Source organism: Sebastes umbrosus, chromosome 11 (genome assembly GCF_015220745.1).
Source record: "Sebastes umbrosus isolate fSebUmb1 chromosome 11, fSebUmb1.pri, whole genome shotgun sequence".
NCBI lineage: Eukaryota > Metazoa > Chordata > Actinopteri > Perciformes > Sebastidae > Sebastes > Sebastes umbrosus.
The window spans coordinates 30,042,522-30,067,599 of NC_051279.1; the positions used below are offsets into that span (position 1 = coordinate 30,042,522).

General features: G+C 40.7%; 1 protein-coding gene and 1 long non-coding RNA gene across 14 annotated transcripts in view; one reads left to right on the forward strand and one right to left on the reverse strand.

Annotated features, from left to right (window-relative positions):
• Window positions 1–1,651: 1,651 nt before the first annotated feature.
• Window positions 1,652–25,078, reverse strand: part of snap91a (synaptosome associated protein 91a) — a 56,847-nt gene continuing 33,420 nt past the window's right edge. The window contains exons 9-29 of one of the 13 annotated variants that reach the window (XM_037784945.1): window positions 21,997–22,058; window positions 21,568–21,576; window positions 20,899–20,911; window positions 20,419–20,618; window positions 20,194–20,288; window positions 18,285–18,299; window positions 17,833–18,048; window positions 15,267–15,323; window positions 13,059–13,343; window positions 11,503–11,586; window positions 11,138–11,206; window positions 10,657–10,818; window positions 8,947–9,018; window positions 6,858–7,088; window positions 4,750–4,932; window positions 4,632–4,650; window positions 3,929–4,019; window positions 3,711–3,791; window positions 3,428–3,559; window positions 2,677–2,765; window positions 1,652–1,850 (exon numbers count right to left, since the gene is read on the reverse strand). In XM_037784945.1, the coding sequence (XP_037640873.1) occupies window positions 2,685–2,765; window positions 3,428–3,559; window positions 3,711–3,791; window positions 3,929–4,019; window positions 4,632–4,650; window positions 4,750–4,932; window positions 6,858–7,088; window positions 8,947–9,018; window positions 10,657–10,818; window positions 11,138–11,206; window positions 11,503–11,586; window positions 13,059–13,343; window positions 15,267–15,323; window positions 17,833–18,048; window positions 18,285–18,299; window positions 20,194–20,288; window positions 20,419–20,618; window positions 20,899–20,911; window positions 21,568–21,576; window positions 21,997–22,058 (2,157 nt within the window). In that variant the 3' untranslated portion in view covers window positions 1,652–1,850; window positions 2,677–2,684. The other 12 variants (XM_037784944.1, XM_037784943.1, XM_037784941.1 and 9 more) reach the window with 12 other exon arrangements.
• On the forward strand, window positions 13,370–15,567 carry LOC119497099. Its single transcript, XR_005208870.1, has 2 exons — window positions 13,370–14,625; window positions 15,270–15,567. It is a non-coding gene; the product is annotated as an uncharacterized LOC119497099 (long non-coding RNA).

Genomic DNA, 25,078 nt, shown 5'->3' on the forward strand with positions numbered 1-25,078 from the left:
TGTGCCGTGTGCAAATACTCTGGCACATGCCCAACAAATGGAGAGATGCCACAAAAACAAAGGCTACAAGAAGAACTTAGATATAGATAGATAAATCATTTCAAGGCACACAGAGGGGGTGGGCCGCGTATGCATTGATTGCAATGTGATTTTCCAGAGGGCCAGTACTGGTGGTACAGGAAATTCGAAAAGCATCTAAGAGCAGTATGTAAGCCATTCAGAAGCTGAACACACACAATATCATCCAAGAGTTTTTTTTATAAGTCGTAATTAGGATCAATAGACCAATAGTATTTCTTTAATAATCCAATCACTATAATTAACTAAACTAACAGACAACTAAATGTGATTATATGATATTTTGTTATGCTCCTTAAATTTAAAACTCATGTTTTCTTGCATTGGACAAACAATTAGTGGACTGTGAAAAACAAGATGTTATTTTCTTATCTCGGTAAGAGCTCTCGATCGTTCGTAAATATGTTCTCTTACCTAAAAGAGCAAAAATAACAAAAGAAATAAGAACAAATCGTGGATACGAACAAAAATAAGAGAAAATGTGTTTGTATGTTGCTTCCTGCATGAGGCCCAATAAGCGTAAACAGAACTTTGTTTGCTTAGAAAAAAAAGCTTGACAGGGTGCCTTTAATGTGATCCTGAGTTCTTCCTGCTGGATCACCATGTTGGTCCTCTGCTCTTCTATGAAATCGTTTGTATTGATTTGATCTGTCTGAACATAGAGTTTAGTATGGCAATGTAAAATCTTATACTCTAAATACAAAAATAATCATACTGACCTGGTCGTAGTTATAATGAAAGCACGGGCAACAGACATAGCCACATGGGGAGTGTGAAAACGGTAGAAACATGTACAGTTATACTGAGGGACGGTTTGATTTTACCTCTCTGAGGAATAACTAAAGCAGTTTCTCTCCAAGTAAACTGTAAGATATGTTCTTTAATAGCAATGCCAGCATAACAGACAGCAGTCTGGAGGATTATTCTAACAGAAACAGAACATATAAATAACATTGGACAAAAAGACAAATAAAGAAACATAGAAAAATAAGCCACAAGTAAAAAAAGAAAGAAAGAAACAACAAGGATCACTTGCTGGTCTGGTATGATTCAGAAGCCCATGGAAGTTCTTAATATACAGTATATTAATCATATCGCGGTGTTCATATTTGTTTCCAAATACTTTCAAAAGATGACGGGAAATAGAAGGATACTCACACGACTTCTTACGACTTCATGTCAGATTCACATTTATATTTCTCTTCAACAGACATACAGAGTAGAGACGTAATCCTCGCCAGAGAAATCTATGTACATCAACGAGGACCTTTCTGTAAACAACACACAACATGTTTCTCTGAAAAATGTACCGGGGCTTCGTTTACCACTCTCATCCAATCGGAGTGGGACAAAGAAGAGCTCCTCCCCCTTTGCAAGGAGGCGGGGGACACATATGGCGTTGTGGGCGGGACTTAGGACACTAAAGCACATCCATCATTCAACACTAGAGAGAAAATCTAAACACATACGCCTTCACGCTCTTTCACTTACTGTTGTGGACTTTTTTTGTCAGGGTTTTGAGTGATTTTGTTTAGACAAAAGATTAGTACATCTACATAAGCACACGCTTGTATTTTTTTTCTTCTCATATATATTTATATATATAATCCACTATGGGTCACTTTCACAGTTTGTGCTACGACATCACGCAGGAGAAGGGCGGGGTGTTGATGGGCGGAGATAAGAGGCTCTTATAGTAGTTGAACATCCTGAGATGTTGACAGACACCAGGTAAAAGGTGAGAAGGGCCCTGCTCCAGAAGAAGAAAGCAGCTGGAAGACAGGAAATAGAGAATATTTCAACATAAGAGTCATGTAAGCTGACAGACAGTAAAGTCATTTTTGGTCTGGTTTTCCATGAATACCGATGCTGTTTTTTGTGTTTTCAAGCACTCCATGCACACGCAGTATGGTCCATTAAATAGCACTGATGAGCAGCTAATGATCCATTAAAATCTAAATATCTCTAAGACTATCCATTATAAATATTCCACTTAAATGCAAAGTGTGTAATAAAGTGCACTCCGTAAAAATCATTTAACTTATTTTTTTGTGTAATTGAAAAGGAAGCCAGTTGGAACAGCTGGATCCAACCAAGATTTTATTTTAAAGAGGACATTCAGAAGTAAGGAGCTCATCCCTCATGTTATTCGAAAGGGGAGCACAGATGGTATAAAATTCCTAACTAGAAAAAGTTGGAAACATGGACGGACAGCTTCATCTTTGGTAGCAGAGAAGGCATGATGGAGTGACAGGTATTAAAAGAGGTTACCAATGTCTTCCAACACTAAAAAAACACCTACATTTCCTCCACAGAGGCATTATTATATTAAGAAATATTGAATAATTTAAATAAATAAGTCAATTCTCAACTCTGCAAACAAATCCTTAGGATTCGGAAACAAGTCTATATCTTAAATTGAAATATTGTAAATAAAGCCATTTGAACCTTCTGTCCACTAAATCTATTATATTTCAGCTCCCTCGTAGCAGCTAGTGATGTAACAACCATCACAAAGTGAATCTCTCAAAGTCTTCCAGGAGTAATTACATACTGTACCATGTATATATACTGTTATGTACTGTTCTGAGCTCTCACCTGGGGCGTTATAAGAAGTCTTTGAGGTCAAGTTCTGCCAAAGGGTCCTTGGGCTTCTTGGGGCTCTGGCTTGCAGGTCCTGGAGAAATCTGAGAAAATAGGAAAAACAATTGATGCATCTTTTTCAGAATAACAAAATTAAAGTTAGAGTGAAGATACTGGTATCATACAAAACTAGAAAAACCTAAGAAATCCATTGGTACCAACCATGTCATACTAGCTTGTCAGGAAGGAGGTTAAATAACGCTCCAAACCTACGCTAAATTTTGGCGAGGAAAAACTGCCATGGTCATTTTCCAAGGGGTCCCTTGACCTCTGACCTCCAGATATATGAATGAAAATGGGTTCTATGGGTACCCAGGAGTCTCCCCTCTACAGACATGCCCACTTTATGATAATCACATGCAGTTTGTGGCAAATCATAGTCAAGTCAGCACACTGACACACTGACAGCTGGTGTTGCCTGTTGGGCTGCAGTTTGCCATGTTGTGATTTGAGCATATTTTTTATGCTAAATGTGTAAATGACAATATCTGTCATTGTTTTGTATTGTTAATTGATTTCCAATAATAAATATATACATACATTTGCAGAAAGCAGCATGTTTGCCCACTCCCATGTTGATAACAGTATTAAATACTTAATATTAAATCTCCCTTTAATGTACATTTTGAACAGATGAAAAATGTGCGATTTAAATGTGATTAACTATGGACAATCATTGACGGCTTTCCTATGTGTGGTTTGTTACCGGTGCTCCTGGTGCAGCGGCTCCGGGTGCAGCTCCAGCCACCCCAGTGTAGGCAGGTCTCATCATGGGCTGTCCCATCATAGGCTGCCCCATCATGGGCATCATGGGGGCTCCAGGCCCTCCTGCAGGAGGCTGGTAACAGAGATACACAGCAGACTGAGACTTTTAAGGGCTGTACAGATGAATTATAATCTGCCTTCAAAATGATCTGGATGGTATATAATTGTAAGCCGTGCAAAGGTTTACCCTTGCCTGAATTTTCTATGCATGAAATAGAGCTCACCATGCCAAAGCCAGGCTGTTTGCTCATTGGTGGCACCATGGCTGCTACCGGTGCCCCAGGAGCTCCAGGGGCGGCACCAGACTAGAGAGATTGGAAGAAGAGGGTACATCAGCAAAACCACAGCTCGTGTGATTTCTAAAATTTAAACGGTTGCAGTAGTGAACATAACATTTTTTTTCCTTTAGTCATGTTCCAGTGTGATCTCATGCTGTTCTTACCATGGGGGCTCCTGGTGTAGCCCAGCTTGTGGGAGCTACATGTGGCATCCAGTTGGCACCTCCTGTCAGCTTCTTCTCAGTCTGTGGGTCCCTGAAGGAGATCAAACACAGGATACACCTCAGGCTCCACTCTGCTACTGTATGTGTCCCATTATACTGCTAATGCTTGGTGTAATGACCGCAGAACATCTGTTGTAGGTTAACAGGACACCAGTTTCCCAGACTCACTTATCATTCAATTTTCAACTCCAATTCCTGGACTTTTACTGACATTTGCAAAAATAAGACTTTAACTAAATACTAAAGAAATCAAACTACTGCTGTAACATTCATCACAGAGTATTCTTCTCAAGTTCCCATCCTAGGCTGAAAAAACATCCAGATTGCTGAGAAAAACTTGGCTATGATTAAACGAAACTGACCCCAATGAGCTCAAAAACAACATCCAGGTTAGATGCAAACTAAAAGTAAACAGCTCATATGATGAAATCTGGTGCAACAAACCTGAAAATGAATAAAAAAATGGAAGGCATGATGTTCTTGAGACCTTGATCAGCCTTGAGAGTGTTGCACCCCTTCATATCATAAGATTAAATAATGAAATGACTTTGAAGACTTTCTTTTATTTTTAAAAAGACTTTTCACAATCCACAAACATTACAGCTGAACTATGCATACATCGAATTTACATCTATTAACTTACTTTTTCTTTACTCCGAGATCTGAATGAAGAAAGAAGAAAGAAAGAAGTTTAATTTCTATTTAAATATTTATAAGAAACAGAAATGATGGAGCTCCAGACAAGAAAAGCTGCAGTCTACCTCCAATCAGGTTGGCCAGTGACGTGTCCAGGTCCCCTCCGACAGTTTTGGTAGTGGAAGCGGCTGAAATGCCTCCCGCTGCGACGGGAGTTCCCATGCTTCCTGCTGTGCTTCCAGCAGTGCTTCCCCCGGTGCTCTGAGGCGTTATGGCGGGCATCAGCAAGTCGCCTAATCCATCAAACACTTGTGGAGAGGGTGGGAATGACGGGACATCAGAGAAAACAACGAGGATTACAAACCTGCAAATCCTTAATCTAGCTACAACACGGGCAGAGGGCAGAGGGCAGATGTGAGGCCAGGCAGTACAGTGACGGGGGACAATCCAGCTGTGACAGTAGTCAGCGGTGCATCACATGCACAACAATGTAGGACTGTAGGCTACTGTAGATTATTTGAGAATTCAAAGGGACATCATTACAGCAACTGCACTCACTTGGCAAGTTGCTCAGCCAGTTTACATAGTCCCATCTCAGGGACTTAAACATCGGCTGATTTTGGAATGAAGCGTTGGTTTTGAACCAGGTGTCATCAAGACCAAAGAGTTTACAGGTTTTCATTCCAACGAACCTCTACAGATCTACAGAAGGATTGTATTGTTAAAAGCTGGTTGATTCACTGAGGCCGAGGCCCCAAACCTTGTCTGACGTTCCCCCACAGACCTGTCAGATGAACTCACGTAACCCTTCATCAACACTACCTGTCATCTTCCAAATAGGTTCTTTTGAATTGATTTTAAACTGGATGTTATTTAAGACGATTAATAATATAAAACAACAGGGTTTTAATAGTGTTTTGTGTGAATACAGTACAACTGAACTGTCAGTGTTTAGGTTGGATTGGTCAAGTTTGTATTTAGTAGTACTACTACTACTGGGATTTATCCATTTTATTCATACAGTATACCCTTTTAGCTAAATATTTACATGGTTTGATACTTTAAGCTAACAATTTCAACCAGATACATTTAGCTAAATATTTCAACTATTTATCCATTAATTTTAGTAATATTTCTATGTACCATCTGGGTACCAACTGCAAGTACAAGTACCCCTGGTGTGATAATAGTAAATCTATTTTAATAATTTTAGAGGATTCACCGGGCCTAATTAACAAGCTTCCTCCACTAAAAGTTCTTGCCAAACTCTAACTACAGACATCAGCAGGACTTTCAGCCTCTAACTAACACTTACAGTAAAGCTTTCATGCTCTATAAACTCATTTAAAGTAAATCTTTTGTGTTTCTGACCTCTGAAGTAACCAAAGACATGTGTTTTCACTACAATGTGTTTAACGGGCCACTTCTGCAGACTCTGGCCTTGATGAAATGTGGTTACTTTAAGAGCCACTGCTCTAAAAGACCAAGGACAAATAATCAACAATACATTAAAGTCTTGTCTCATGCAGGAGACAATCAGGGGTCATATTGCAACATGCAAAGACGCAGAAGGGAGGACTTGTCCAAACTGCACATGCTGCGATTCACTGCCGGGTGGAACTCACCAATTACAGATTAGAAGAAGCAAGCAATGACCCAGCAGAGAGGAAGGGGTGTGGATAGGGATGAAGAGGGAAATTAAATGAAGCAGAAGATTAAAAAGGCGTGTAACAGAAAGAAAGAAAGAAAGAAAGAAAGAAAGAAAGAAAGAAAGAAAGGAAGAAAGAAAGAAAGAAAAAAAGAAAGTTTGAAGAGAGGGGGTGGGGTGAGCAGGAGGTGGAGAAAGCACAGCATTTGTGAAAGTGTATTAAAGTACAAGAGAAAAGATTGAGAGAAATAATAAAGAAGAATCATTGCGAGAGAGGCAGCAGTGCTGAGGAGTTAAGCAGAAACAACCATCGGACGTAAAGGAGGAAAGTGACTGCAGCTCATGTCAATGTGTCATTCATGCAGTACTCAAGCTCTCAGCAGGAAGAGATAACTAGGTCATGTTTAAGGTAGCTCAGATTTAATGAACCAGAGCAGATTAAAGTGTATCAAGCGGATGACCTGTGCAAATATGAATTAAATACTCTTTGGAATTCTCTAATATTTCAGAAGGCACGACAATGAGACAGATTACTAAAATGAAACACATAAAGGAAAAGCAATCTTTTACAAAATATCCACTTACTTGAAGCATCAAAGCCACCAGAGGGCGCCGGCGTGATGGTTACAGGATCTAGTACAGCTGGTACTATTGGTGCTGCAGCATGTACAGTCGGTGGCGGAGAGGTAAGGGAGCCCAGAGCGTCAAAGCCCGAGTCCAGGAGGTCGTTCTGCACCGGAGCCACGGCCGGAGCCGGAGCCAAGGCTGGAGCTAGAGCCAGGGCTGCAGTGGGAGCCAGGGTGGGGGACATCAGGCCTGAGAGAGGGGGGGGGAGGGGTTGAGATAGCAGACAGGATTGTAACTGTGATATCACATGTAGTACTGTTGTCTGACTCACCCTAATTCCACGAGGAACACACATTTAATATTATTACCGTCACAAACACATGGCACACGAGACATCTCTAAAGCAAAATTAAATTTGGGTTATCCCTTTGGGGAAAGTCGATCAGTGCAGCAGCGACTGGTATCAGTACACTGTACAGAGAATTACACTATAATACAGCACATTACTCAACCTGTTACAACACTAGATCTTATTAAAAACAATGAGCAGGACTCTGTAAAGTATATTAAGACAAGAACATGGATGAAAAATCTATGTGACATGCCAAATGTTCAATGGAATATTCAATATCAGAGATACAAAATAATGAAACAAATCAAGACAACGGTACAATAACAAATGAGAAAAATATTAGAATATAAAGAGCATGCATCCCTATCAGTGATGGAAAGTAACTCAAATACTTTACTTCAATTGGTTCTTTAATTGAGTATGTCCATTGTGTGCTACTTTACACTTCTACTCCACTATATTAAATTACTTATGAAGATGTTGTACTTTTGTCAACATTGTTAAAGGCTTGTGACCTCTTATGCGAAAGCAGTAGTAGTAGTTGGGTATCTTTGGCACATTTCAGATGTCTTTGAGTTGTTAGCAGTTCCACCAAAGAATGATTTCCCCTCCAAACTTCTTGGATGATTTCATTTAAATAATATTATGAGGGTCAAAAGGGTCAAATTATCCAATATTTCACAAAGAAAGTGAAAAAATAATGAAACTTTCTGTAGCAGGACTTTGTCTTTCTGTCTTTTCCACCTCATTAGCCATCCCATGACACCTCAGATTTATCTTGTGAGCCTATATAAAGCTCCATCTCCACCAGATGCAACAATAAAATACTGCTTATGCATTGATGCATCAGTCTTAACAACCTAATACTGTCATATATATTGATATATCAGTCACACACATTTTCATTTTTCTGATAGTACTTTACCTTATCTTAAGTAGGATTTTGAATGCAGGACTTTAACTTGTAATGTACTTTGAGATTAGTGTTATGGTACTTTTACATAGGTAAAGGATCTGAATACTTTCACCACCACAGATACAGATACAGTACTCAGTTCGCAAAGTGTTCATTGTTTCTTTTACAGTAACAAGTACACAGACAGAGACATACAAGTATGCAAAGTGTGCTGAGTGCACGTTACACACAATAGCGTACTGTCCAATACATTCAGATTTTCAACGTAGAGTACAACTGCAAGGTGATACTGAAGCTTCAAAGAGTGACTCATCATGACTAACGAGTTAGCTGCACATTCACATTTTGCATACTGAAAGTTTATTCACAAATGCCACCATGAAAGCAGGATGTCTGTCTGCATGCATGAAAATGTCGTATTCTTTAACGTACAAAGATGAAAACAAAAAGACAAGAGCAAAGACACTTGCGTGATACTCTTATTCATGAACTATTGGCCGCAGAACAGTGACAGAAATGAGATGGGCGAGGCATTGGCTATGACATCACTAGGAGGTCGTGGTGGAGAGACATTTTGCAGACATTTCCAAATGATCCACTTTGGAACTGCTGTGTTATCACATTGAACCAGTCCTGCCAAGTCTGCGTCATTATTAAGTTGACAAATGCATCTCCATCATTACCTCCCGCATAATTTCTTAATCAGCGTAAAACATTCCTGTCAGTCGTTTGCCAAAAAGAAAACTTTTTGCAAGACTGAGGCCAACTTATCAAAATTTGCCGTTCCCTTCAGCCTTTCTAATCCAACCATAACTCCATAAGAATACTTAAAGACTCACCTCCCAGCAGATCGTCTCCAGGCCCTCCGGGAGCAGAGCTCTGAGTCTCCTCCACAGGACTGCTGAAGGTGTCTGCAGGGCCGTTCAGTTATCCACAATGCAGCATGGAGGGCAGAAAGGGGTGAGAGGTCAGCCCTGGACCACACACTGGGACACAATGGGGGGGTAGGAGACAGGATTATCTTCGTAACGCAAAACTAGAACTGAAATAAAAAATGAAAAGTGAACAAAACGTCTAATGAAATGAAGTAAATAAGAAATGTTAGTGTGGATAGAGAGAGATTTACGGTCATGATGGGACCCTTTTCTGCCATGTTGAAGTCATATTGTATGTTCAGTTCTATTTTCACAACATAGTATAATAACTTGAGTGGGATTTGGTATAAAAGGTGCAGGAGTGATACACAGAAACAAAACCAGAGTCTCCAGCCATGCTAGCAGCTCCGTGAGGCTGTAAATGAGGCTGTAAATGAGGCTGTAAATGAGGGTGTAAATGCTTTCTAACACACTCACAATATCAATGCTAGCATGCTGGTGTTTAGCAGGTATGATGTTTACCATGTTCACCATCTTAATTTTAGTGTGCTAACATGCTAACATTTGCTAACCTCAACCTCCAAAAATGAATTTTCATAAAGAAAAATGAGACTGATTAAGAATCAGTGCATCTACTGCAGTGTGTTTTTACTGACCACTGCTGATTGCTGTGCCATGCACGTACTGTAAGGTGTGAGGTACTGGTGCTGAGGAGAATCTCCCTCATGGCCGCGAAAAGTCGATTTGCTAAGGGTGCTTATTATTATTCATTCATCATATATCATTACTGTGGCGTTACACCCCACTCTCCTGGTCAACATCCTTTGTTTAAATTAATGAGAGCAGCGCAAGCTTTCCAGACGGTGTGCTATAGTATTTCCTATAATAATCACATCATAAAGATATTCTGAATCCTACATAAAGATCATAATGCAAAAGGTGCAGCAGAAGAAAATCACAATATTTCTATTAATTCCCACTGTTTTTAAAAAAAAGGTTAGATGCCTGGTCTAGAAGTTTCCTCTGGATATCTTTAGCAAATTTCACTGTGATCCCATGGTTGTCAAGATATTTCACTAAAAACCAAAGATGCAGACCTCATGATGGATTCAAGGATTCATCCCCTGGGAACCATGAATGTCTGTACTGTAGAGTTTGCGCCACTTCATCCAGTAGATGTTGAGATATTACGGTGGTGGACCGACTGACCGTCAGACAGACCGGCATTGCAGTACTGAGAGCTGTGCCATGCTAAAATCCTCACAAAAGATTAATACCTCTTTTTTTTAAACTCAATATCCTAAATTTTCAGCACGACATAAAGTTGACTTGAAAATTAAAACTACATTTCGTAGAAAAAAAAATCCCCTAGACAGAGACGCACACAAACACACAGTCTAATAATTATTAAGGAATGTAACTGGTGGCTACTGTCTGTTCTATATACTGTATATATGATCTGTCTGCAGTTTAATCCAGAAGCTGCTGAATTTACAATAGTTATGCACAAACACCTCGAGTGTATCACTGGTAAAAACATTCACTCAACAACTTCCTGTAACAACTGAGGATGATAGAAAATACCCAGAAGAGAAAAGTAAAATTATAAAATGTTCAACAATTTACATGCAGCACATGTTGTTGTGAAGAGATGTGTGTTCTGAGGTACAGTACCGAGCAGGTCAATGACAGGTGCTGGCTCAGCTTTGGGTGGAGAGGAGGCTTCTGGGGCGGGAGCTGCAGCAGCAGGAGCAGCAGCGACCGGAGCAGCAGCAGCAGCAGGAGCAACAACCGGAGCAGCAGCAGCAGCAGCAGGAGCTGGAGATGCAAATGAGTCTGAGACAGAAGCAGTGAGGGATTAAATTACTCTCAAATCTAGACGACGACATTCGTCGGTGACAGCTTCATTTCTAAGGGGAGAGAATGCTTTGCTCATGCACCACTATGCCTGTTCTAGCACACATGCAGAGAAGAAGCACGCATCCCTGCATCTTAACTGTGTATCCACATCCTTGAAGCGTGCACCAGAACCGATGTGCATGTGCATGCAGACACACGCAAAAGCACTTCATGGTAAATTGAGGCTGGCTGCACTCTTCACGAAAACAAGGACGGGAAAACAGTGATGCAGTCAAGATAAAGCAGCTTAACTCACCGATCACGATGTCTCCAACCGGAGCCGGCTCGGGCAAAGGAGAGGGCCCGCGTGAGACAGCAGGAAGGTCTAATTTACCAGCGCAAGCGAGAGGCAGAATACGAGAAAGAAGAAAAACAACGGAAGTCCGAGAGCAAAGAAAAGTGTTAGCGTGGCAGGTAGAAAGACAGCGTAGATAGAAAGCAGCCACAAGGACAATCCAAGACGAGTGGATTACATGCACAGATCTCATAGCACTATGGGGGACAAACCAAGACGTGTGTGGAGGGGAAAATAAAACAGTTGACAGAGGAGGAGTGGACGCATGGAAACCAGAAGAGATGAAGAGGTTCCACACACAGAGAAATGGATATCAGCTCCTGTACCTGCACCAAAAAGGTCTACGCTAGGAGTGGTAGCAGCTTTGGATTCTGTGGTAGGGCTTTGCTCAGGCATAGAATCAAACATATCTAAGAACAAGGACACACAATCAAATGTACATTCAGATTTCAAGTCCAGTGCATACATGAATGATGAGTTAAGAAGAGAGATGAGGGAAAGCAGAGAGAGAGCAGCAGATTAATAAACGGGGTAAGTTGCAGTGTATCAGTTCAGTGCAATGCAAAAGGAAAACAGTGCAAAAGTTAAAAGGGTATATCGCCAAATTTCAGCATGAAGACTATTTGCAGAGCGCTCGTTTTTTCCAATCTCCAACGTATTTAGTTATCAAGGCTAATGGGCCTTTCACACAGATCACAGTTTGAGCCTCAAGTTCAACCAGTTTGAACTTTGGGCGCAGGTGCACGCTTTGCTCGGCGCAGCAAAAAGCCATTGTTGTGCCGTTCAAGCCATTAGAAATAATGGGTTTCAGACCGCAGCGGTGCCGTTGCTGCATTCTGTGTGAAAGGCCCATTAGAGTCTACAGCCATGCTAGCGGCTCCGTGAGGCTGCACTTCTAGGCACAGCGGTGATTTGAGCTAAATGTTAACCATAGCATGCTAACATTCTCACAATGATTGAGCTAAAATGCTGATGCTAACAAAGTACTGATGGGAATGTCTTAAGTGTTGGAAGTATTTGGTCCAAAAACAAAGTTTGAGATACTTCAGTCTAGACCAAAGTGTTGGACTGACTGATATTGCTATCTCTTAGGCCATGCAACTAGCGTGGCTAGAAACTTCACAAGTTGTGCATAGTTATTTTTCGGCTCATGGGAATAGCATATATCAATCCCTCTATTATCTATGCACACATATTCTGTGCAGGGTCACAGTGGGCTGGATCCCATCCCAGCTCACACTGGTCAGCTTTAAATGGACGATTTGGAGTCACTAATCCACCTAACCTGCATGTCGTCTGGACTGTGACATGTACGAATTGAAATTGAGCAATATTCCCTTTTAACTAAAGTGCATAAGCTACAATAAAGCATTCTCAGCTGTCAGTATCTAAAACATTGGTCACAAACAGGAGAAGAAAACTGTTTTCTTCGCTCTGAGTTCAGTTTGTTAGTATTAGGTTAATAATCAAAACAAGTTGAGCAACCTCTGTTCATAAAAAGAGATAAACGTCAATTTTTGTTCTTAGAGATTAAATTAACACTGATATTTTGGTCCCCAACAATGAATAATTAATGGATTCACTTTTAAAATGGCATACACAGTTTACCTCGTTGTGTATTTTATTTTATATCTTTCAGTTTTACAGAGGAGGTCAAGATGCTTGATTAACTTGATTAAATGATCTGTATCTACAGGAAAGGCATCATGGAAAATAGAAAAACAAATCTGAAATGTAGGGACTGGGCAGGATCATTGCCACTACTGTCGTCATCATCACTAGCAAGAGCAACATCATTACCAAAACCTATATCATCATCATCACCATCATCATAATGCAGGGCAATGCAGTGAGAGGCATAATGAGAGCGAGAGGACTTTACCACCAAAGATATCTAGAGTCGGAGCGGCTGCAGACTCTGTGGTGGTGGTGTCGGTGGTGGTTGTGGTGGTGGTGGTAGTGGTGGTGGTGGAAGAAGGGGTGGGGGCAGCGGGGGCAGCGATGGGGGCGACGATGGGGGCGACGATGGGGGCGACGATGGTCGGCGCCTCACTAGAGGTGGGAGGGTTGGCGGTGGCGGCGGCGGCCCCCGTGTCGGTGGGCATCATAGCGAACAGGTCCAGCCCTGGAGCCATGTCCCCACTCCCCTCCGTCGTAGCGAAGGGGTCTTCAGGGAGGAGCAGCAGGGGGGTGGTGGTGTTGATGGGTTAGGGGGGGGGGTTATGATTAGAGAAGAAGGGAAGGGGGATGGTGGGTGGATGAGGAAGGGGAAGGGGGGAGGATTGAGGGTTTGTTAAAGCAACAAACACTGTAAAAAGCATATTTGTGAGGCAAGATGCCTCTGAAGCTCCAAATCAGGGTTAGATACAAAGAAAGTAAACCAGGCACACGATCACAAGCTACAACAGACAGGATGAAACAATTCTTCACTAATAACAACGGACTGGACAACTTCTGGTTGACTGGCTGATTAGTTTTTTTAACTTACGAGAACACCCAAATCATCCATGTGTCCCTGGTACATTGTTGGCTATGTGATAATAATACCAACATGTTGGCTTACAAGATGTTTAGTGATACTGGGCCGCTAAGATTGTATAAAAATGACAAAACTATCACATGCTTTTAAGAGTGAGGACGTTGCACCTAATAAAAGTGATCGAAGGTGCTGGATGCAAGATTGGTCGGCCCCGCTATGTCAACAAATCACAGAGAAGCTCTGATTATGACACACACAGAGGGAGAGTGACTTCTTTCTCTGCTCAGGTAGACATTACTCCTCTATATCTTTACATAGAAAATCTGCTGTTTACTGCTATATTAATGCTCTGAATATCATATAGTGCATGTTTAAAGAAACTGCTTTCTATTCAACTGCTCACAGACTGAGACCTACAGTGACTCGTCTTTCTCTGTGAGAAGCGTACTCGTCATTATTCCTTCATTCATGCTATTAAAAATAGCTAAAGTAATTAAACAAATTTTACCAAAGAGTTTGACTATGTAGCAAATCTCTTTACACTTCAAGTGAATAATAGAAAACAAGACTGTGAGGCTGTTCTTAGGCACAGCAGTGCTTTGAGCTAAATGCTAACATGATCACATTTACTATGCTAACATGCTGATGTTTAAATTCACCATCTTAATTTAGCCTGTTAGCATGCTAACATGGCTAATTATCACAAAATACAGCTGAGGCTGATGGGACTGTCATTAGTTTTGCAAGTGTTTGATCACAAATCAAAGTATTGTTCAAATTCATATTTTGACCTGATGGCGGCTCTACATGAAAAGTCAGGGACTCACCTAAGTCAGTGAGATTCATCCTCTGGTAACCATGGTAACCATGGATGTATGTACAAATATGTTTGCCAGAGATAACATGAAGCACTGGAGCTGTAGGGGACACATGGATAATTTCCTACGTGTATATTCTCATCACTGAAAAGGTAAGTTGACCAATAGGACAAGTTTTTCTGGTGTGTCCTTTCTACACCGATTAATACAGGAGGTCAAGTGTGGGCGCAGAATAGAGTTAATGGCGAAGCATGTTTCTGTTGCTGCTGTGGTTAGTATGCACAAACTAGGTGTACCGTAAAGGATTACATGTCATATATTTTAAAAAGTGAGGAAAACATTATATGGACATTTCATGAATTGCTCCAGTCGTTGTCCTGCTATATATATAAAGTCAAAGAGAGACACTAAATGGAGTTATTATAAAAAGAAAAGAAAAAAGGCTTGACAATGATTAATATAATCATCATCAGGTAATATCGGGGGTATCAAATCATATAGTGTTCATTCTTGAGCGACAGTGTAGTTAATAGCTGCTCTGTGCTTTTTACTGCAGTATTCACTGGGTGAATATTAGGAAGGAGAAGAGTAGTCAAGATGAGGGAGGAGAGGGTTCATGACTGGGGCATTAGAGCAGGATTTGGGCTGAGACAGTAGGCCCTGAGGGCACATGTTTGTTCTACTGTCTCCTATGGAAGCAGAAGCAGCTTTGATATAATAAAAGCAATAGCTTTCACATCCACACACACACAAATCCACACACACTTGCACAAAAAGCTGTTTTGTCACCCACCAGATCCACCAAACGCGTCAGCAGCGGGGCCCGCGGCCGCGGCAGCAGGACCGTCTCCTGGGGAAGGTGCAAACGCATCTAGGGTATTGCAGACGAAAACAGCCGGAACGCAAAACGCAAAAAACATAACACCCGACAGACAACATGGATGTAAAGGACAAAAGATGAGTAAACAGATGGAATGGACAGGACACAAAAATGAGAGGTCAGCATCAGGGAAAAAAAAGCAGAGAATACAAGAAATATGCAGCCCGGTTTACTGCAGTGAATGATCTGATCGTAGCATCAGTCACGTGTGGAGTTTCGAAGGGCTGCATAATGCTGCATTCAGTGAGTGCACCACCTGTGCAGGTCTGTGAAATGAGGCAAGTTGTCACAAGTTACTTGTACTTTGTGACAAGAGGGAAGATGTCAAGTTCAGGGATGGACGAGGCAAAGTCTCTCTTTGACTAAGAAACTCAATTTCAGCAGAAACTTCTCGTTGAGGTTATTACTGTTTCATAAAGCCAAAATATAATGAAATAAAATCCAGCTACTCATCATCTTGACATATTTATGAAACTGTTAGTAAGCCATTAAGGGGAAAACCATTAAGGGTGATGAACAAAAAAAAGCAAAAAGCAACAAATCCCCCAAATATCAGTCATAATAGCAGATTAATTACATTGCACTGGGTTTATTGAGGCGCACATGATTATGACAAAACACGTCAATGTCAAAACTCATTAGTGTTTTTTTGCAATTGTGCAGTCTTAAATAAACCAAGAGAAATGCAAGTAATCCACCATACTGGCTCATATTTTTTTGGAGGAGGTGCCACAAATGATAAACGGTTTGCTCTGTGCTCAACGCAACACAGAGCGTGTACATGGTTGCAACAAAGCAGGATGATAAAACATTAGAAAACGGTGAACCATTACGTTTGAGTCACAGCAATAACCATCTGATTTTCTGAAAAATAAATAGGCTACCTAGCTATCTTTGAAAAGCCCAGAGTTTCATTCAAAAATGCTTACCGCTGTTCTGATATTTCCAGAATCCTCCAAGACTTTACTAACCACATGAAAAAGTATTCCACTGCCTAATAAAAAAGGTGCACCTCTTTTGGTGCAGTATAGCCTAAGATGTTTCTTTCAAATATGTTATATTTTCATTAAGGCTGTCAAAGTTAACGTGATAATAATGTGTTAACGCAAATTAATTTTAACGCCACTAATTTCTTTAACACATTTTCGCAACTTGCGATTTTTAGGTTGCAGCGGGCTCAGTTTTAAAGCTAGAGTGAAGATACTGTTATCATATGAAACTAGAAAACCTGATGAATCTATTGGCACCAACCATGTCATAGCTTGTTGCGAAGGAGGCCAAATAACGCTCCAAACTTATGCAATTATGGCGAGGAAAAACTGACCCATTTTCAAAGGGGTCCCTTGACCTCTGACCTCCAGATATGTGAATGAAAATGGGTTCTATGGGTACCCACGAGTCTCCCTTTTACAGACATGCCCACTTTATGATAATCACATGCAGTTTGGGGGCAAGTCATAGTCAAGTCAGCACACTGACACACTGACAGCTGTTGTTGCCTGTTGGGCTGCAGTTTGACATGTTATGATTTGAGCATATTTTTTATGCTAAATGCAGTACCTGTAAGGGTTTCTGGACAATATTTGTCATTAATTTGTGTTGTAAAATTGATTTCCAACAATAAATATATACATACATTTGCATAAAGCAAGCATACTCCCCATGTTGATTAGTAGAGTATTAAATACTTGACAAATCACCCTTTAAGGTACATTTTGAACTGATAAAAATTTTTTTCGATTAATTACGATTAATTGATTGACAGCCCTAATTTTCCTTCAATATAAAGTGTTATATTTTATCTTGTGTTTTGCAAAAAGAGCAAGGACATATGTCACGTATTGTATGGCTACGTGGAAATGTTGTTGCAACTTGGGAAACACATTAAAAATCTTTTTTATCGTGCAGCAGACAAAATTCAGAAGAGTCTTTAAGGTTTCTGAAAATACCTTCAGAAAGTAGTATATGTTGTTAAACAGCCGTCTGAGTTTTTCAAAGATTGTAATTGTTCTTTTTGAAAATTGGACATTTAGCTCTGTGGCGCAAATATAATAGTAATACATGTGAGGCACAAACTGGAGCTATGGTGTCATCTGCTTACTGAAATGTCATAATGTGAAAATAATGTGTTACATTCTTGTTTCTAGCAGGTTTTTCAGGTTTTCTACTATTCTTTCATGTTGCATTAGAAAATGCAAGATTATCCTCAATCTAATAATTGTATATATCTAAAGAACTTGTAATCTGATGGGACAAAAGCCTGCAGACTTTTTGTGGTTTTATGATGCAGCAATATATTAGTGGTTGCAATGCAAGGTTTAGGGAGTGATAATCTAATCCCAATCCTCTATATGACAACTTTATACAAAAGGAAACCTGTCAGTAAACTACTAAATGATGAAGGGGCTCCTTATAGACAAGCAGGCAGGCTGCCTTGCTGTGTATCCTCGTCTACATTCTATCCTCGGACCAGACTGACCTCCGAAAAGGTCCATGTCTGCGGCTGAGGCAGGAGCTTTGACGGGCAGCGAGGCGGGCATTGGAGCGGCTGCAGCAACAGTGGTGGTAGCAGTAGCGGCAGCAGCTTTGGGCGCGGGAGCTGCAGGGGCGGCAGCCGCTGCTGCATCATCAGCGGCATCAGACTCTCCCTCCGCTAGGAGAGCTTCAGAGGCTTCATCAGTGGCAGCCGGAGTTGCTATGTAGATAAACCCCATAATCCAAATGCCACGACCCAGTCACAACCCCCCAAAAGAGAGGAACAGGAGAACAGAGAAGATGGGGAGAAAGAGGGCAGTGTCAAAGAGACTGAAAAGTGAAAAAAGTCAGGCTTTGGAGGCGCTAAAGCTGAAAGTAGCTGGACACAAAGACATTGAGAAGTTCAAGTAGAAAGCCAAGTGGAGAAAAGGCAGGAGCTGTCAACAGAGTACTCACCCTCAGCCAAGAGATCTGCACAATAGACAGAGAGAGAGAGACACACAGGTGAGAGAAAATTAATGACTTTTGGAGATGATCTGATGAAATTCAGAAATCTTTAATTTGCAAGCTGCCAACATTAAAGAGAACAAGCCAGAAAAGAAGCAGACATGGGCTGATGGTAAAGCCCAATAGAGCTAAAAGCTCCTTAATGTAATTTAAAGTACAGTTGGACTGAGGCCATCTTCAGTGGAGATGTAGGGATAAACAGAGGGCATGCCAGAGAGCGACAGCAGCTCTATAATGGAAATGTTCTGAAATTTAAACCACAATGTGCAATAAAAAGCATCAACGATGTTACCACTTCTTTATTCTACCATACGGAGTCATTCAGGACCACAGTTAGTTTGTTTCAGCTCATTTACTACAAGTTGTACTTGATATTACTGCCATTTTCCAAAGCATACAATAGGTTTTTAAATTGATTTCCTTCTCCCTGCCTCTTCTAAGCAGCAATTGGGTTCCATTAATTTTATTGTGATGTTAAAATCACTCTGCAGGGACCTGAACTCACTGTATGCTTTGGAAAATGGTCCTAATGTAAAGTAAAAAGGTTTGTAGTTAATGGGATGAAACAACAATTTGCATTTCATGGGATTTAAGTCTATTAAATATGCTCCGTTATTTACTGATATTTTAATACATGCAAGTTTAGGCCAATCAATATCTATTTTCGGCTTCAAAACAAATGATAAACTGTATGTTAATCAGCTCTGACAGAAGTTGCAATCATTAGCATGTCCGGCTAACTAGCTTAGTACCTACTGTAGCGTTACTTCTGAAGCCAAGCAGCATATTATTAGCTTAATACATTATTATGTAGGGTGACACGTTACGCTAGAAAATATAATTCCCGTTCACAATTACCACATCTACCGTGTAGTAATGTTATTTCCTCACTGTGTGGTCCTGGATGTTAAAAGCATTTTCTCTTGTAACGTTAAAAGTGAAAGTTTGAAATTACAAACAAGTATGTAAAAGAAACATCACAAAGTCATCTGAAGACAGTGTTTTCAACCAACTCGTGGAGTTGACGTTAGCTTAATTAGCTACATAGAGCTGATTGAATCAGCTAGCAACAGTCGTCAGTTCAGAGGCAAAATCGCCGGTTGACGGCTAGAAATGAGAAGCTATCTTTTGTGTGAAATCAAAGACCCATTGTTTAAAAAATTACTAAGAATTTCAAGGGGTAACTCTACCACTGCTATCATTATAAACTGCATTATGTGCATAGCAACAGTAACTAAGGGGAGAGGGGCTTTGAGAACAATCCGTTACTGACATAGATTGTATATAGGAAGTGGACGAAGTCACCATGACGTTACCAATTGGGTTTGTGGACTGCCATTTTGAAGCCTCGAGTTCAGCCGAAAAAAGCGCTGAATAAGACATTTACAGGCGACCAAAAAGGTTATAATAAACTTAAATTAACTTAAAACACACTGTGGAAGGGTTAAAGTTCTAAGACGAAAACGCGGACAACTCCCAGACCGGACAACACCGTGGTAGCAACCTGTCAATCACAAGGTAGCCACGCCCCGAAAGCATCCCCTGCTTTATGGTCTGTGTGACTCTAAATGGGACCATCATTTACTTAATGAACATCATGCCGTATTGAAGAAGACTTGAAACTAGCAATTGTGGCCATAAACTCATGTTTACAATGTTTACTGAGGAAAACAAATCGAGTGAGAAGTAGGCTCATTTTCTCATAGACTTCTATATAACCAGACTTCTTTTTGCAACCAGAGGAGTCGCCCCCTGCTGGCTGTTAGAAAGAATGCAGGTTTAAGGCACTTCAGCATTGGCTTCACTTGTCAGACCCGGAGGTAGCCCACTGGTTAGTGACGGAGCACAAAGTTCTCACCTCCCCATCCAGTCATGGAGGAAATCGCTGCAGTGCCCTTTGCTGATGAGGAGGCCATCGGGTCCAGATCCAACAAGAACCCGTCATCAAGAGCACTAAACACAAAGAGAGAGAGAGAGAGAGAGAGAGAAAGATGGCGTGTTGACAGAGGGAATCCATTTCTAATGTAATATTGATGCTCGGGTATTGACGCAGCTCTTTGTAATATTGTTGAGTGACTCTTACTTGCTGGCAGCGGCGGGGGCCGGTGCGGTGGGGGTGATAGTGGGCGGAGGAGGTTTGGCAGGTGGCCCGGGGCGAGCAGGGGGCCCACCAGGAGTGGGAGGCGCACGCCTGGCCGGAGCAACAGCAGGAGCAGGAGCAGGAGCAGGAGCAGCAGCAGCAGCAGCAGCAGCAGCCGGCGAGCTGTTGTTGGCTGTCGCATCCTGCCGCAGAGAAAAGACCCTGTTAACATGGTGCCCAACTCGGTTATGTAAGCTGATGTGATTCAACAGCTTTTTAACACATGACTTCACAATGAATCACTACCTGTCTGTAGCACACACTGTTAAGGGTGAAGTAAAAAGTTGATTTACAGTTTTTACTTTTTCATATGCTGCTCTGTAAAGATCTCAATAACTGTGCTTTGACATTGAAAAGTGCTACATATAATAAAGACTCATGATTATTAGCACTACATTATGATTATCATGAAACATAGCTTACCTTAGTGGGCGACCTGCGAAAACAACGATAGCACATGAGTTTGAGAGTTCAATGATGGACATGCAGAAACATAATGGCTGTTACTGAGATGGGAGGCAAAGTGACAGCTTAAGCATCACTTTGGTGGGTTTTTTTCAGGTGGGCGGCATTTCAAAGCAATTCCATTTAGTACACATCTGCAATTAATGGACCCACGCTGCACTGCTGAGTAATATCGTCTTGGCCTTTTCTCCGCTTCAACAAAGCTTTGCTTTTCAACATTACAGACGGAGAGTATAAGAGCTGAATGTATCTGAATGGCATGCCGTCTAAAGCTTTGTTAAAGTCAGAGACAATTGTGCAGCGAGATCATAACAAAGATGTTAGTAATGAGCTAAAAGGCAAGACTTGTTGTCATTGTACTGTATGTCAATGACAACAATGACGCAAATTATGATCACAGATCAGATATGAACATAATGTAAAATAAAAAGTGTGTTTTCTATAGAAGTGCATCTTGAACCAAATTATAATACACAACAAAATAAATGTGAGTTGCTTTTTCAGATGTCATTTCTATAGAATCACTGAAAACTGTAACCTAAACAGTACAAAAAAAAAGTCTATTTATCAAAACATATGATGGTAAAATAATATTGAATCTTTTTCGCATTGACAGAGAATACTTACTTATCCTCTCTGAGTCGAGTAAAGACAGAGGAAATAACATGTTAGAGAAGCAGCAGGGAATTGAAGCTAATCGTGCAACTCTCCTACACAGTTCTGACAAAATCCATTAACATGAATTAATTAATTTGATTGGTTCTGGAGATTCAACTCCCCCATCTCTGTTTAAAATGCTCTATAAAACAAGTGTCATACATCATCAACAAGCCACACAGAAAGAGCTTAATCACTACAATAGCACCAAACAAACCCAGGTGCATGCTGGACTGCCGAGCTATCCTGAGCCCAAATCACTACAGACGTGGCTTTCAGCACGGAAACGAGTATTAAACTGTATAATTACAGGATTATTGAAGTTTTTCGGCTCTGGTGTTGCTGCTGGTATAAACGATTAAAAAAGGAAACAGCTCGCAGATATATTGAACTACTCACGGCTTCTTCCCCTCCAGTGTGTTGAGGTGGGTCTCCAGGGACTCCAGAAGACTTTCTGGGGCCTGTAGAGTAAAAAAAGAGCTTTAAGTGGGTGATAAAACAGGGACTTATGCTGCTGTCAACACATTAGTAATGTTAGGTATCATCAGGGAGGGCTGAGAATATACTGATTATACTTCACAACAGAACACAGTGGACCACGCAGTTAGATAGAAACGCTGAAGAACTGTGTAACATTTGAGCTGAGTGACGATGCCTCCACTTGGAATCAGAGTTTTTAAAAGTTTGCATATTAACCACATGTAAGCTATGCTGCACCTTCACCAAACAGACATCTCATGTGATGTCTGCTCAGGTTGATTTACCTCAGAATTACCTAGCATCTTGGAAGATGACAGATGTCACCCAAATGATGTAGGTGTCGTTATTTTGCCTGGCTGGCTTCATACTGTCGGCACGCAGGGTGCTTAATATACTGAGATTATGTGTTCTTCTCCTGGTGCACTGATAATCATCTTCCTTGTGCAGTTTTTCAGAATAATCTAATCAACATCGACTTTGACAGCACAGACTCACAGAGCACTTCGCTCTATTCTCCGATTCATTCATCCCTGAACTTCAGTCCATCACTGGGTTCAGGGCTAGACGTTTTGCTATTTTCGGTGTGCATGCTACCCCTTGGTGAAGGTGACTTTAACTTCTATCCAGATGGGACTCAAATCTACACGCCAAAGGTAGAGTAACAACGCTTGCTTGCAAATTCCAAAACTTGATGCACGACTGTCACAGTAAAAAACTGATGCTTTCCAAAATGCTAGTTTAATTTGGGCTTTAAATTTCCAAAGTTGAAAACCCTGAAATGTCTTTCAACTTGTATTCTTCACTACCTGTGAACATTTATCTTGTTGAGCTGTTTGGTTCATGTCACTACATGTCTCGTCTTTACAAATTCGTAAAGGCTCCTGTGATGAACGGCAACATAAATAAACCTTCAGAAGTCCAGACCAGGGCTGCTGGGTACCAACCAAATATGTCCGTAGTATTAACTATGTTTACATGCACATTATTTACATATTTATATATCCCACTATTATTCAGAATATGACAATATTGTGAATTTAATACGGGCCATGTAAACAGCATATTGTGTTTGAGTATTCTGAATTAGGCCTTATTCCGAATGGAGTATTTTCCGATTAAGACATGTGGGATATGCTGATATTATTCAGGTTTTAGGAGCATTCTTTAGACATGTATACAGCGCATTAAGAATATACATCAAACCAACTAGCCAACAGCTGCAGGGATGCATGCCCAAAAGAAAAGAAGGAGAAACACACCTAATTCTAAACATTATAAAAGACTTGGATATCAACAGGTTTTTGGATATGCACAAACGCCGACCTTTTCAAAAAGGTGGTTGAAGGAATGAAAAAGGGAGGCTGTGTTCACATGTTCGAACAAGTCTGCCACCGGTTATGTTAATCAGAGTGCGCACGGCGGCATGTAAACAGGAATATTAGTGGAATATTCATTTCCATTAGCCATGTAAAGAACTTAGTAGGAATATTGTCTTTCTTGGAATAAGGGCAAAAACTGAGCATTTTCTGCATGTAAACATAATCATTGAGTTTCCAAAAGTCAAGTGAACTATATACAATAAAACAGCAACAGAAAAGAAAACAGAAAAAAGGTGTAATCTCAATGCTAATAGAGAGAACAATGTTCCAGCCAGCCACAATGCAAAGCTGCATGCTCAACCACCAGGCTAAATGAGACATTATCACCTCCCGACATGCAGTAAAAAAAGGATATCCAGTCGGCCTATTAAGAGAGGTCAAAGCTAATTCAGCCAACAAAATAAGTCACTAATTCACTTTCCTTAATTCCCTGCTCCATTTCCTGGATCTATCCTTTTAAAGCTGTCTAGCCTCTTATCCCTAAAGACCAACAAGGCAGAGAGGATGATCATTTTTTTGTCTTGGCATTGAGAGGTACTGGTAGACCATTTATCATTCAGACACTTTAAAGTGTCTGTCCTCACAACCAAGAACAAATAAGGCTGTTCTGCAGACAAAGGACAGATATAACAGCTCTATTACTGAAGACACATATAGGAGAAGTTCTGCCAGTATAAAAGTTGCTGAATCATCTCGGCGTGGGCGTAACAGCAACAGGCCTTCAGGCAGATGTTTGGAATATGATCTGATATGACGGACTCCGCCATCATTTGCAGAGTGTGTCCTAAATCCATTCACTGCTCTAAAAAATAGCACACAAGTGTACATGACATAACACTTTTACAAAGTCAGTCGGACGGTAATACTATTCTGTCTTGTTTGTGCTGATGTAATTCCTCCCGGGAGGGATAAGTGCAGAAATTGTTGGCTGAGAGACTGAGATTAATCCACTATAGTTTGAGGGATCGGGGAGATTGATAGAGTTTGCTCTCCTGGACACATTAATCAAACTTTAGCTCCTATACAGTGTCTCATTTTTAAATACGGGCCTCTAACATATGTAGGTTGGGCTGTGAAGATTAATGATGTTATCCTGCTAATTTATGACAGATTACTACTTGAAACACTGGTGCACAATGGCTGAAAAGGGTGGCATCATTCAAATAGGTTCACTGACCTATATTAATTATTTATGTTTCATTTTATCAGGCTAGCACAGAGACATTTTGCTGCTGTTAATCCCAAACACCACAAACATTGCTCAGCTTCATGCTAAAATCCAACCAGCATTCACACGCCTTTCTAGCGAAAGAGATATAAGGGAGACATTTTCCTATTAACAGTGTCAGAAACCGCTGCAGGACTGTGAGAAGAAGAAACATCAAGGGTATTTTTAGCTAAATATGTTATAAGACGAAAATTCAAACAGACATCCATCACTAAAGAGGCAGATATTACTAAATGTCTAGACACAGGCAGAGCATCAGAATTTAATGTGGCTGCAGCAAGACATTAAAATGTAATAAGACTTTTCAAGAAAAAACTCTTTTGCAATCTTTCTGATCACTTACAACTGAAACTGAATGCAACAAGTGTAAATGCCATCTGTGGGAGTTGTAGTA